Genomic DNA, 12,615 nt, shown 5'->3' on the forward strand with positions numbered 1-12,615 from the left:
TTCACATTTTGTGATTTGTGTATCTTAGCAAGATGATGGTAGTTTATATATCATTTGGTGGAGTAAATACTTTTGCTTTCTTTTCACAATGCAGAGAGGATATTTCAATTTATTCAGATCAAATAATTTTTTTCCAAAATATGAAAAATCTGTCATTGGAAATCAGTGAGGTCAAAACAACATTGGCCCCCATTGACATTCATTGTATGAACAAAAAACATTCTTCAAAATATATTCTGTGTTTTAGCAAAATAAAGTCATACATGTTTTGGATGACATTAAGGTTAGTAAATAACAGTATTTTAATTTTTGATGAACTATCACTTTAAGATTAGCTTCTCTTTCCCGTCAGGGTCAAATGCTTTTGCAGAAACATCTGGTGTATCTCAAAGCAGCAGTGTGGGGTGTTAAACACAACAACACACTCAATCATGTCACCCTAATACTTGTCTGTATTACAATCTACCACAACAAGAGTTATACCACAGAAGGCGTTGTTTCCATATGGTCACATAGGGCATATGTTCATTTTGGTTACCTTACTGTGTAAGATATCTTCTGTTCAGTCTTCTGTGTTTGTAATGGTGACACATTTCTGCTCGATCTCACACAGCTCACGAAACAGTTCATTAGTCAACATCCATTTATGATTCATGAAACCCCAGTTCTTTCACTTTAATAGCTATTAAAATAATCGTTCTACCAAGATGCTCGATTTTAGGGCTAATTATGATCATTATGGTTTGATGGTGTTAGTCTGATTAACTTTAAGATTGATAACGCTTAAAGGCTTAAAGATTTATGGGCTGCATCCTTGAGCTTCTAATGGGGGAAACTGGGGGAATTTACATCCCTAGATGTTCATCACTACAAGTATGAATGGCAGCACTTTATTTACAGTGCACTTGTTACATGTTGCATGTGCTTACTATAGTAATAACAGTAAATTATGAATAATTTCATGCAACTAACCCTAAACCAAACCCAAACCCTAATTCTAAACCTAGTATGTTTTAAATAGAGTGCATTGGTGCCTCCCCACTTTTACAGCGGTACTGGTTCCAAAAGTTTTTTTTTTCCATTAATTTCCCCCTAGAAATTTATTGCAAAATATGTATACATATGCTTGATAGGAGTGGGTGAAGCTCAGTGCTCATTTGATTAGTTCTACTCTCTGATTGGTTAATGCATGGGTAATGCATTTTTTTTATCGTTCTATTGATTAAAAATCTCAGAGCTAAGAGTAGGTCTGTCTTTATAAAGGTTTGTAAGTTATCATTAAAAATCAATTTCCCTATGAAGAAAATAAATGCATTTTTTTCATCTGGAACCCAACTGTTGCACTCTATTAATGTTACTCAGTACTTAAATGTACTGTAATAAAGACATCTAAGAATAAAGGGTCACCAAAATTGTACAGAATCTCATGGCAAGTAATGTATTTTACATTTTACCAAATCGGTGGCTTCTTCGTTTAAATTTGTTGTTCGTTTTCCGTAAAAAATGCTTATGCCTTATGATGGTTATGTTTATAGGTAAGCCTTCATGCATACTTTGTTTTTTTCTGAAAATAAAACAATTTGCATCATACAGATTTATAAGAAATCACCACCTCGTAAAATAGTTACGTTTTCCCGCAAGATGTGGTTGGCAGTCTTTGACCTCAGCATTCACCTTTTACTTGAGACCATGATGCACTAATTCAAGTAAATGGTTTGCTTTGTGGATCAAAATTATTCTGCACATTCATGCTGCAAACAGAAACTGAGTAAAATGTTGGATACAAATATTTTTAATTCATTCTCTGACTGCGTTCTGCTTGGTGGCACCCAAAGTTAGACATTATGCATTCCAGTAGCCTGTCTGCGCATGCATAATTGATGTCTGCTGTGAGACACTAGCAGTCTGGTTTGATAGGATGACAGTGGATCAGACGTGGGTCTCGCTGAAGACAGCTGGAAGCCTGACATGAGCTCTAATGATTCGCATCAGGAGGTAGATGTGTCCATCTCGGAGAAAATGATTAGTGGGAAAAAAAGAATACATCACTGGGATGAAATCTCGACAAATTGCAAACACTGAGTACCTGTTAGCCATGTTTGCATAGCACAAACTGTGGCAGCCTCAAGCACCGCACCTGTGGACCTCCCACAGTCTGTCTACTGACTGCACGCTAGACTTGAGCCAAGGTTCTTGACTAAAATGAGCTGTCGCAGGGATGATGTAATTTTGTAGGCCAAAACCTGGAAATGACTTGGCAATTTAGTACTTCCTATTGTTTGTTTTGAACGGGTTTTTGGCTAAACGCTTGAAATAAGCTCAAGATATTTTCTTGTTTAGCTTTAGGTTACTGCATTTACACATATTAGAAATCCATCAAAGGGATGCCCAACTTTAGTTTTTTAACTTCATGTGATTTTTGAGAATAAAAAGATCTGCAAGACTACCAGTGTTGGGGATAACGCATCACAGGTAAGGCGAGTTACGTAATCAGATTACTTTTTTTAAATAACTAGTAAAGTAATGCGTTACTTTTATATTTACAAGTTTACGAGTTACTTTTTCAAACAAGTAACTGACAGCTCTTCCATGAAAAGTAACTAAGATAATTAGGGACTTTTTTTAGAGAGTAACGCTGAGCTGAGCTAAAGAAGAAGAAGAAGTGCTGCTCTAGTATCTATTGTCACTATGGCAGCCCTGATTCCAAAACCCCTTTGTTTGGCCAAATTTATTTTTCATACATGCACATTTTACGGAAGGCAGCGGCACACCAAAACTGACACAGCAGTAATATTTACAGCTGGGCAGATGAAACTGAAGCTACCCAATCAGAGTAATTTCATATTTCATAAGGAGGGGTTACACTGAAACAGGAACTAAATAGGACTTTTGAGACAGGTGCTGCAATAATGTAAATACAGTATGTGAAAAATAAGGCCTATTTTTTTTTATTTTTAGGAAAACCTAGTCTAGTACTCAAGATTTTGTAAAAGGGCATAATATGACTCCTTTAAAATATTAATTTGTGAATATTATCTTAATGAACAAAATGTGTAAGAATCATGAACCTCTGTTGGTCACAGAGCTTACTTTCTGCAATATTTCAAAAGCTAATGGAAAAATCCTGTTTTTGTTCTTCTTTTTGTTTTTGCAGAGAACCAGGGTGATGCTAATTTCAATGCTGGCCTACAAAAATATGTTATCAGCTCTATTGGAACAGACTGTGTAAAATCTGGCTACACAATCAAACTCCATCACAAATATAGATTTTTTTCCTCAGAAATGTGGTTTTATTTTTTAAATTTTCTAAAGCTCTTTCAACATTTTGTTCTCTCTTTAATGTCTTTGAGAGTGACACAACATTGGCCATGGTTACAATTAGCTGTAGGCCAAAATAAAAGACAATTATGTACAGTTTATAATACAGACATATATCATTATTTACAATGTTTAGGCATTCTAAACATGTGGATTAAATTAAGCGTGGCATGAAATCCTTCAAGCAGATCCCAATGTTTGACAATCACAATAGAATGATTAGTATTTAAATACCAGCCCACAGGATCTAATGTTAATAAATAGCTAGGAGGAGTCACATGATCAATTGCTATTGACAATATACAATAAAACAACTAGCATTACAGTACAAATCTACAACCAAGCCGGTGTGCCTTCAGAACGTTCATTAAAAACGAAGGAGCGGGACCTTCTCCTGGTCATAGTAGGTGGGCCTGCCCTCTTGGTCAGGGTCAAGTAGATGTCGGAGGTGAGGAATCGTGGGTAGCAGTCTCTTTTCATTAAGCTGTAGATTTTATTTTGTGCTACATCAAAGCAGGACCTATTGGGCTTCAGGATGTTCTTCTCAATGGTGGCCTTGGTTGAGTGGTCAATGTTGATCTGAGGGGAAAAGAGCAAAACGTGAAGCGTGAGGACGTCAACAAAAATTCAGTTTTCAGGAACTGTGCACTACAATGAAAGACAAGATACTTGAAATGATGCAAAATGAAAAATGTTGTTGTAAGTGAATTTTTGTGGTCCAACTATGATTTCGCCATACTGCTGATCATAAAAAAAAAAAAAAAATCAGCTGTCAAAGTCTGAGACCAGACCGAAAGTTTTAGTATTTTGTAAACTTTTACAACAAAAGTTGTAATGTAAAATGGTACTGACAAGTCAACATTTGAGCAAATTTATGATATTTGAACTCATTTGTACAAAAGCTTATAGATGCAGTCAAAATGTTTTCTAATAAAGCGCATGATGCCCAGTGTACAAACAAGAAAATTTAATCTTTTTAAACTTTATTTTCAACTGTGATGTGGTGTAACCATCAAACTAAAAGTAATAACATTATCTTAATTATTATTTTCTATAATAATAACAACAACAACAACAATAATAATGTAATATATTTTTAAACTAAAAATATTTTTCACAAATATTACTAATTATTATTAATAATAATTTTCAATAAATGTTTCCTTTTTCATAATATCAGAACAGTTATATAGTATGACTCTAACATTTCTGACTTCATAACCTCAAGCCTATGCATGCATGAATTGCGTTTTATTATTTGTGAATAAATTAATAGATAGCACAAATTTGTACTTGCAAAACCAAATACAGAAACATTCTCAAATGCATGTACATTTTTTAAATTCGGGCTTTTTCACTCACACTGTTGTGCTGTTTATATAATCTATAGCAAATTTTGTATTATGAAAATTATGAAAAAATTAAAGCGATTTGATTTGTAGTGTTATTTGTTTTTCTGTTTTATTTGTTATTTACACACATCTTTTCTGACCACAGCACTTGCTCTGTCTCATTCTCCCTCTGTCCAGGCCACAGTTGCTACTTCTTCTCTTAAAGTATTACATCAGACTAACACATGTCTGTTGAACATTTTGCAGTTGCTATGCATGCATTGCTCCTTACTTAAGAATAAATACAAGTGATACAATTATGAGGTTTCCCTTTGCTAGCAGTGATAAGATAAAGTTGATTTTCAGCATTGCTTCCTTTCATTCTCAGTTGCTTTATTCATTCTTACTTTGGTTAGACTAGAGCGTGTGCCCCACTGCCTCATTTTCACTTCTCAGTTTTTTAGAGTCTATTTTCTCAGCTGTGTGGGTGGCAGAGGGGGAGTTTGCAGCCAAAAGCAGGAAAACCACACGGTCACATCTGCCACCAGTCATGTGGCCGGTGGCCGACAATGGCCTCTGCACAAACACAATGGCAGGTCTCTGATGGTGTTGCAGCTCTGCACTACACTACAGATATCATTTAACAGAGCCGTGTTTCTCTTTAATATGACTCCCGCTGAGGTTACACAAAGTGCTGCTTCGCTCAACAACAACGTAGCACCATTCGTCATCAGAAATAAGGGGCTTTTCAAAACAGATTGCATTTACTTATTGTGGGGTCCGATAAACAGGTTGTACTGGTGGGGAAAATTAGTTAAATACAAATTTTGGATACTTGGAACCAGTGTTGGGAAAAGTTGCTTTTATAAGTAATGCATTACAATGTTACTCCATAAAAAGTAACTAATACTAGTTACTTGAAAAAACTAATCTGATTACGTAACTCGCATTATTTGTTATGCATTACCCCCAAAACTGCTTGTAACTCAAGTTGCATGTTTCAAAACTTAATACATTTTAAAAAATGTATTGTAAATTTAAAAGTAATACATTACTAGTTACTTCACTCTGTTACACTTTTATGGAAAGTAATGCATTGTTTTGCTTTTGCATTACTTTTGTCACCTGGGCTGGGCTTGCTTATTTATTTTTAAAAACAAAAAATCCAGAAGTTTTATTTTTGGCAACAGTAAAAGCCCTTTCACACCAAAAGTCAAATTAATAATCCTCGGGCTGCAGCAAGTGCTTCTACACCATGCTTCCAATTTCTCTCAACATGGGACAGGAGACGTTTCTAGTGTGGAAGACGCTCTGATTAGAATTTACAACATTTATTTTACCAGTGAAATATGTTAGAAATACACACATCAGTTCCTTTCTCTGTGTCCGACTTAACTTTGTTTATTATTGTCTTCCAAATAATGCCACAAATGGGGCTTGAGGAATTGATGTCGCCTGCGTTATGCAAAATAATAATAATAACGTGGCTGAACGAGACAAAATAACGTTATAACATTTTGTTTCATCTCAATTTGGTTGACCATTTTAGCATAGTTTTTATTTTGTAAACCACATTTAGTCTATTTTTTACTCGTCAACAATATTGCATTATACATTTAATTATCGTCATCGTCACATGACCATATTTATGTTGCGTCTAGCAACACTAAGGGTTTTAGTGATTAAATGGGAAATCAGAATGAAAAAGTAAAATCCATTTGTTGTAATTTTAAAAGAAGAAAGTCATATACACATAGGATGGCACAGGTTGAGTAAAACACAGCCTAATTTTCATTTTCAACTTTACTAGCTACTTGAAAAAAAAAAAAATTCTGATTACATAACTTGCTGTACTTGTAATGCGTTACCCCCAACACTGCTGCCAAAAAAATTGCACGTTTTGCAGCATAATAACTCTGATATTTTCCTGTTAATTTAAAAGTTATATATTACTTTACTAGTTACTTGAAAAAAGCAGTCTGATTATGTAACTCTCTTGTGATTATTTGTGATGCATTACTCCCAACACTGCTTGCAATACATTTTTACTTTTCTGCTTCTAGCTTTAAAACTGAATAGTCTAAATTAGTATTTTCAAATCATTGAATTGTGCAGATTTCAATTATATAATTTCAACCTAAATCAAATTCAAATTAATTTCAAATTCATCCAACAGTTATTATACAGTATTTGCAACATACTGGGTACAGAGCATAAACAAAGGCAAAAATGCTTTAACGTTGAAATAGCGTCACCTCATTTGGAATAACGTCATTTGGAATAATGTAATTTCATGTGCCATTTTTTTAATTTTAAGTGGTTCAGATCACTAAAAATGTTCAGTCACATACTGAAGAAAGAACATTTAGAAGACTTGGACCAAAGTGCACTCAGAACCAGTTGTATGGACCATTCTTATGATTTAAAATGGGAATGGGCTCCTTTTTAAAGCTTAAACACTCCAGTTTCCATTAATTGTAATCCTATGGAAAAGAGTCAACAGCATGTTCTTTCAAAATGATCCTTTTGTGTTTCACAGAAGGAAGACTGTTTGGAATTTTTTACAGTTTTTTTGTCCACTAGGATTAAAGGGATAGTTTACCCAAATATGAAAATTAGGCTGTGTTTTACTCACCCTGTGGCATCCTGTGTGTATGACTCTCTTATTTCAGACAAATCCAGTCAGAGTTATATAAAAATTGTCTTTGATCTTTCAAGCTACTTAACACCACTCAGCTGGTGTTGTACGCATCAGTCCAAAAGAAGTTGCATAAAAATCACACATCCATAAAAAAAGTGTCTCACATGGCTTGGAGGTTGAACAAAGGAGAATTTATGTGTTTTTCTGTGTAGAATTTATGTGTTTTTGTAAGAAAAATTTAATAATCACTTTAATCTAGCTTGCATTCACTGCTGTAAATAGAAGCAGTTCCGGGAGCATGGCATATGAGGTCAGCTTTGCGCATGCACGGCTCAGAAGTGATGGTCACTAATTAGAAGTACAAAACAAGGATTGGTATAGAAGAATGTTGGGGGATTTCAATATAAGCCAAGAAGAGAAGGTTTTCCTTTGCTAAGGTAAGGAAACTTTGCTTTGTTGGCTTTCACGAGACTCACTGGTGCATGTGCAATGCTGACCTCATATGTCATCAGTGTTCTGAATATGGATTTTTTTTTTTTTTTTTTTTTTTACAAAATGCATCAATTCGCCACAGGAGGCCCTTTTTTCACCCCCAGGAGGTGTGTGAGATACTGTTTAACTTATTTTGGACTGATTTATGCAACACATGCTGAGTGGCAAAGATCAAAGACCTATTTTTAATATAGCTCCGATTGGATTCGTCCGAAAGAAGATGTGACGGGGGTGAGTGAAACACAGCCAAATTTAAATTTTTGGGTTAACTAACCCATTAATAGAAAGGTATTTTCAAAAATCTGTCTACTGGAAGATGTGCACAATAGAACAGGTGCTTCTTTTTTTGCACAGATGCATTTGTGCAAAACTACCCTGTTCTTATTGTTCAAATGCAAATGTGTGTGTACCTCTTTGGGTGCTTCCTTATCGATGAAAATGGCGTGTATCTGTTTGGCTTTAGACTGCAGTTTGGTTGCAGACCCAGTGCTCTTGAAGTCTTCACAGGCTAACCAAAACTCAATGTTCTCCTCACTGAACTCAGAGCGCAGAAACCGTGTGAAGACATCTACCCCATCTGAAACAAGATGCAACGTCACATTAATTGCTAAATTAAAACCTTGACGAATTTACCTACCGAGAAAACAAACAGGAAGTGAGGCATTAATCCTGCAATGCTTTTGCATACTGATACAGATTGTTCTAAATATCATCACATTACCATGATAATACATGCAAACTTGGTTGCAGTACGACCAACTGATCAAAAAAATTAAACTTTGAATAATGGTACATTGGTAACACTTTACAATAAGGTCCTATACATTTATATTAAATTACATTTGTTACAGTTTTTATCAATATTTGTTAATGTTATTTAACTAATGTTAACAACTGGAACAAGTGGTGCCAGTAAAAGATAGACAATGAACTTCTCATAAATTCATTAGATGCAGTGATATGACACATAATAACTGTTTGCAGCTATATTTATTACTATAATAATTGTGCATCCACAGAAACTGACAAAACACATTCTAGGTGGCACAAATCAAACTGTGTGTGTGTGTGTGTGTTGAATTAAACTTTTTTATTGGTAAGAATCGCAAGCAAACCAGAAAGTTTAGAACCCCCTTAAGTCACAAGCTGTTTTTGTCATCCTGAGGTTGCGACGGGATGCACACTTTAGCTCAGTATGAAATTAAGAAACATTCAGTATGCTACATTATACTGCTAAGATGAACAGATCCTACCTGTGTGACTCAGCAGCTCCTCAAATGAATCACCCCATCTCAGAGCCACATCTGGCGTGATGCTGTTCAAATCACATTAATCAGTGAAGCCTTTAAGTGTTGGAAATGTGCTGCATTATGACTAGTGTCATTTTTATCTGAATTGTCCTACTGGTGTTAAAAAGTGACACTTTGACAATACTCCACAATTTCTTAAATAAATATTGAATAAGTGTTTATACATGATGAAGGCTTACTGGTTAGTTTTAGCTGCTGGTTTCTTCTCAGGACTGACGTTTTCATGCGATCCAGACCTCGCCAGAAGAAGACTGAGTCGACCTTTTTTATCCTTACTCCTGAAAAGAGAAAAAGCTCAATCAATCAATCAATGAATCAATCAATGAATCAATGAATCGATGAATCAATGAATCAATGAATCAATGAATCTATCTATCTATCTATCTATCTATCTATCTATCTATCTATCTATCTATCTATCTATCTATCTATCTATCTATCTATCTATCTATCTATCTATCTATCTATCTATCTATCTGTCTGTCTGTCTGTCTATCTATCTCTCTATCTATCTATCTGTCCATCTGTATTTTTTATCTATCTATCTATCTATCTATCTATCTATCTATCTATCTATCTATCTATCTATCTATCTATCTATCTATCTATCTGTCTGTCTGTCTGTCTGTCTGTCTGTCTGTCTGTCTGTCTGTCTGTCTATCTATCTATCTATCTATCTATATCTCTGTCTATCTGTCTATCTATCTATCTATCTATTTATCTGTCTGTCTGTCTGTCTGTCTGTCTGTCTGTCTATCTGTCTGTCTGTCTGTCTGTCTGTCTGTCTGTCTGTCTGTCTGTCTGTCTGTCTATCTTTCTGTCTGTCTGTCTGTCTGTCTGTCTGTCTGTCTGTCTGTCTATCTATCTATCTATCTATCTATCTATCTATCTATCTATCTATCTATCTATCTATCTATCTATCTATCTATCTATCTATCTATCTATCTCTCTGTCTGTCTGTCTGTCTGTCTGTCTGTCTGTCTGTCTATCTATCTATCTATCTATCAGTGATGCGCGGGCTGATCCAAAATGAGCGGGTGCCTGTGGTCACCCGTGGTTATCCGCAGGTACGAGTCATCCAAAAATATTTTTCATGATATTCGGGTCGCGGTCGGTCGGGCTGTTTGAATAAGATGCCAATTAAACCTTTGTTATTTATATAGTACTAGAAACAAATTTTGAAATACATAGGCTACATTTTATTGCCTGAAAAACTGGCGCGAAGATGACGCATTAGCTCAGTCTGCAGGTAGAGATGGAGAAGAAAATGTGAAGAATGGGGAGCAACGGCGCTGTTTTTTGTAACACATGATTTTGACGACTTCATTAAGTTTTGTTTTATAGAAAACTCGTTTAAAAAGATTTTCGTTTTGTATAAATTGTATCTTAATTTTGATCAATGTTTTACTTAACAATCCTTGCTAATTTAGACACATTCATAATCGAACTGAATTTGTGGCAAGCTTTATGCATGCGGTCATAACGCTTATTATCCTGTAGGCTATAGCCTATTAAAGTAATTAAATTAATATAAAGGGTTGATTTGTCCACCAATGGCTTAAATGAACAACTACTAGTCGACTAGAAAAAAAAATGTCGGAGGCAGACCTTATTCCACATATTTTTGAACCAGCCAGCCATTCTGGGTTGAGCGAGTGACCCCACGGAATGAGTTAGCGCTGCGGAATATTCAGAACTGTGCTCTCTGCTCCCCCCAACATCTTCCCCTACCCCACACCACTACGTCTATGGCACAATGACGCTACGATGAGCATTTACTACTTTTAAAAAATGTGGGTCAAAAAGCGGGTCGGGTAAAATATTTTCTTTTTCTTTTTTTGCGGTCCGAGTTGTGGGCGGGTTATCTATCTATCTATCTATCTATCTATCTATCTATCTATCTATCTATCTATCTATCTATCTATCTATCTATCTATCTATCTATCTATCTATCTATCTATCTATCTATCTATCTGTATTTTTATATCTATCTGTCTGTCTGTTTATCCGTCTGTATTTTATCTATCTATCTGTCCATCTCTGTATGTCTGTCCATCCATCTGTCTATCTGTCCATATGTCTGTCTGTCTATGCATTTTTATCTATCTATCTGTTTGTCTGTCTGTCTGTCTTTTTATCTATCTGTCTGTTTTTCTGTCCGTTTGTCTGTCTGTTTATCTATCTATCTGTCCGTCTGTCTATCTTTCTGTCTCTGGTGTGGTACAACCAGACACCACATGTGTTACTTCCACCAGGCACCAAACCAAATGTTCGTGACAGCTATAAAGGGGAAGTGTTAACTGAGTTCTAGCTATAGGTTCTGAAGCACAAATGTCATTCTGATCAACAGCTATAAGACAAACATGATAAATAAGAGTTCTGGTAAAACACACTGTTTATGTACTTAATTCTCAATGTATTACATGCATTCCTAGTTATAGCAATAGTTGTACTTTTGGTTCTCACTATAAAAAATTTTCATCCCAGCAAAGAAATGATGTAGACATATCTCTGGATCAGCACTTAGATAAATACTACTACAATTAATCTTAATATAAGAAATATTCATAAAACCAGGTTCATGTGTCTAACGCGAAGCAGGTGTATTTTACACTGATCAACGTTCTCTGGTGCAGGATGATTTCTTCTCTTGGCTTTGTTCATTTAAGCGTACGAAAGGTTGTTTTAATACATCCCAAAGGTTCCACATTACTAAATGAAAGGCAAATAGATTCGTGTTTTGTCACAACAAAGAGCTCCTGAAATAAAGGAAGTCACACACAATGAAGAGAAAACTACCCAAACTTAATTTCAATACACTTCAAAATCTTTGAAAGCCCCAGAGGGTGAATATTCGAGACAACATCTCTCCCCCCAGTGCTTTCGGTGGTAATATGAGAAAAGTGTGGGTAAAAAACTGTACCTCAATTGGGTATCTTTCATTCTGCAGGCGAGCAGTTCGTCCTCACTGAGCATTTTGCGATATGCTTCCTCCTTGGGGGCAGAGAAGTTTAACTGAGGAAACAGAAACACAAAAATCTTCATGCTCTTCCCTCTTGTTGACACTCACACATCAACACAGCAGGTCCTCGGTCTAGTGTAAACTACCAAACACTGAAGCTCATATTTGTGTTCTAAGCATGTTAAGAGGTCATTTCCCATACCTGTTAACTTCCTGTCAGGGAAACTACCCGCCGTTTACTGTAATATCTCTCTGCCTGGGTTTTCTTGCTGTAGGACATCCATCTGCTAGAAAAATTCAAAGCAAATGTATTTTCAGGCAATATGCATTAGTCAAGTTTTACCTAACGTCCTACTTCCTTCTAAATGACAACAGGATGGTGGGCTGCCAGCGTGTGGTCAGAGGTTTCTGAAGTATATAGAGGAAGGACTGTAGACCCCTGTAAAAACCGTGTTAGTATTTCCATCAAATCAGCAGACTTTATCATCTCAACTCTTTATAATAGATGTCTGAAAACAATCTAAATAATTTTACCTTCTTAGAAAAACTTTCTTAATTTCA

The 12,615-nt window shown here is 35.5% G+C and overlaps 1 protein-coding gene across 2 annotated transcripts; it reads right to left on the bottom strand.

Annotated features, from left to right (window-relative positions):
* Positions 1 to 3,265: 3,265 nt before the first annotated feature.
* Positions 3,266 to 12,379, bottom strand: rgs18 (regulator of G protein signaling 18). 2 transcript variants are annotated; one of them, XM_052549516.1, is made up of 6 exons: positions 12,257 to 12,379; positions 12,016 to 12,107; positions 9,272 to 9,370; positions 9,036 to 9,097; positions 8,193 to 8,359; positions 3,266 to 3,897 (listed from the first exon to the last, which is right to left on the bottom strand). In XM_052549516.1, exons 2-6 carry the CDS (start codon positions 12,066 to 12,068, stop codon positions 3,652 to 3,654), a joined length of 627 nt encoding a protein of 208 aa, XP_052405476.1. In that variant the 5' UTR covers positions 12,069 to 12,107; positions 12,257 to 12,379; the 3' UTR covers positions 3,266 to 3,651. The 2 variants fall into 2 exon arrangements, with proteins under 2 accessions (XP_052405476.1, XP_052405475.1); XM_052549515.1 differs by lacking the exon at positions 12,257 to 12,379 and having other exon boundaries at positions 12,016 to 12,207.
* Positions 12,380 to 12,615: the final 236 nt, after the last annotated feature.

The sequence above is a fragment of the Carassius gibelio genome, chromosome B2 (genome assembly GCF_023724105.1).
Source record: "Carassius gibelio isolate Cgi1373 ecotype wild population from Czech Republic chromosome B2, carGib1.2-hapl.c, whole genome shotgun sequence".
NCBI classification, from domain to species: Eukaryota; Metazoa; Chordata; class Actinopteri; order Cypriniformes; family Cyprinidae; genus Carassius; species Carassius gibelio.

Excerpts from the sequence above, each read along its gene's own strand:
- rgs18 (XM_052549515.1), bottom strand. The coding sequence starts at position 12,137 with ATGAAGATTTTTGTGTTTCTGTTTCCTCAGTTAAACTTCTCTGCCCCC. Across the intron at positions 9,371-12,015 it reads ATGAAAGATACCCAATTGAG|GAGTAAGGATAAAAAAGGTC; the intron begins GTACAGTTTTTT and ends TTCTCTTTTCAG. Across the intron at positions 8,360-9,035 it reads GGAGCTGCTGAGTCACACAG|ATGGGGTAGATGTCTTCACA; the intron begins GTAGGATCTGTT and ends ATCTTGTTTCAG.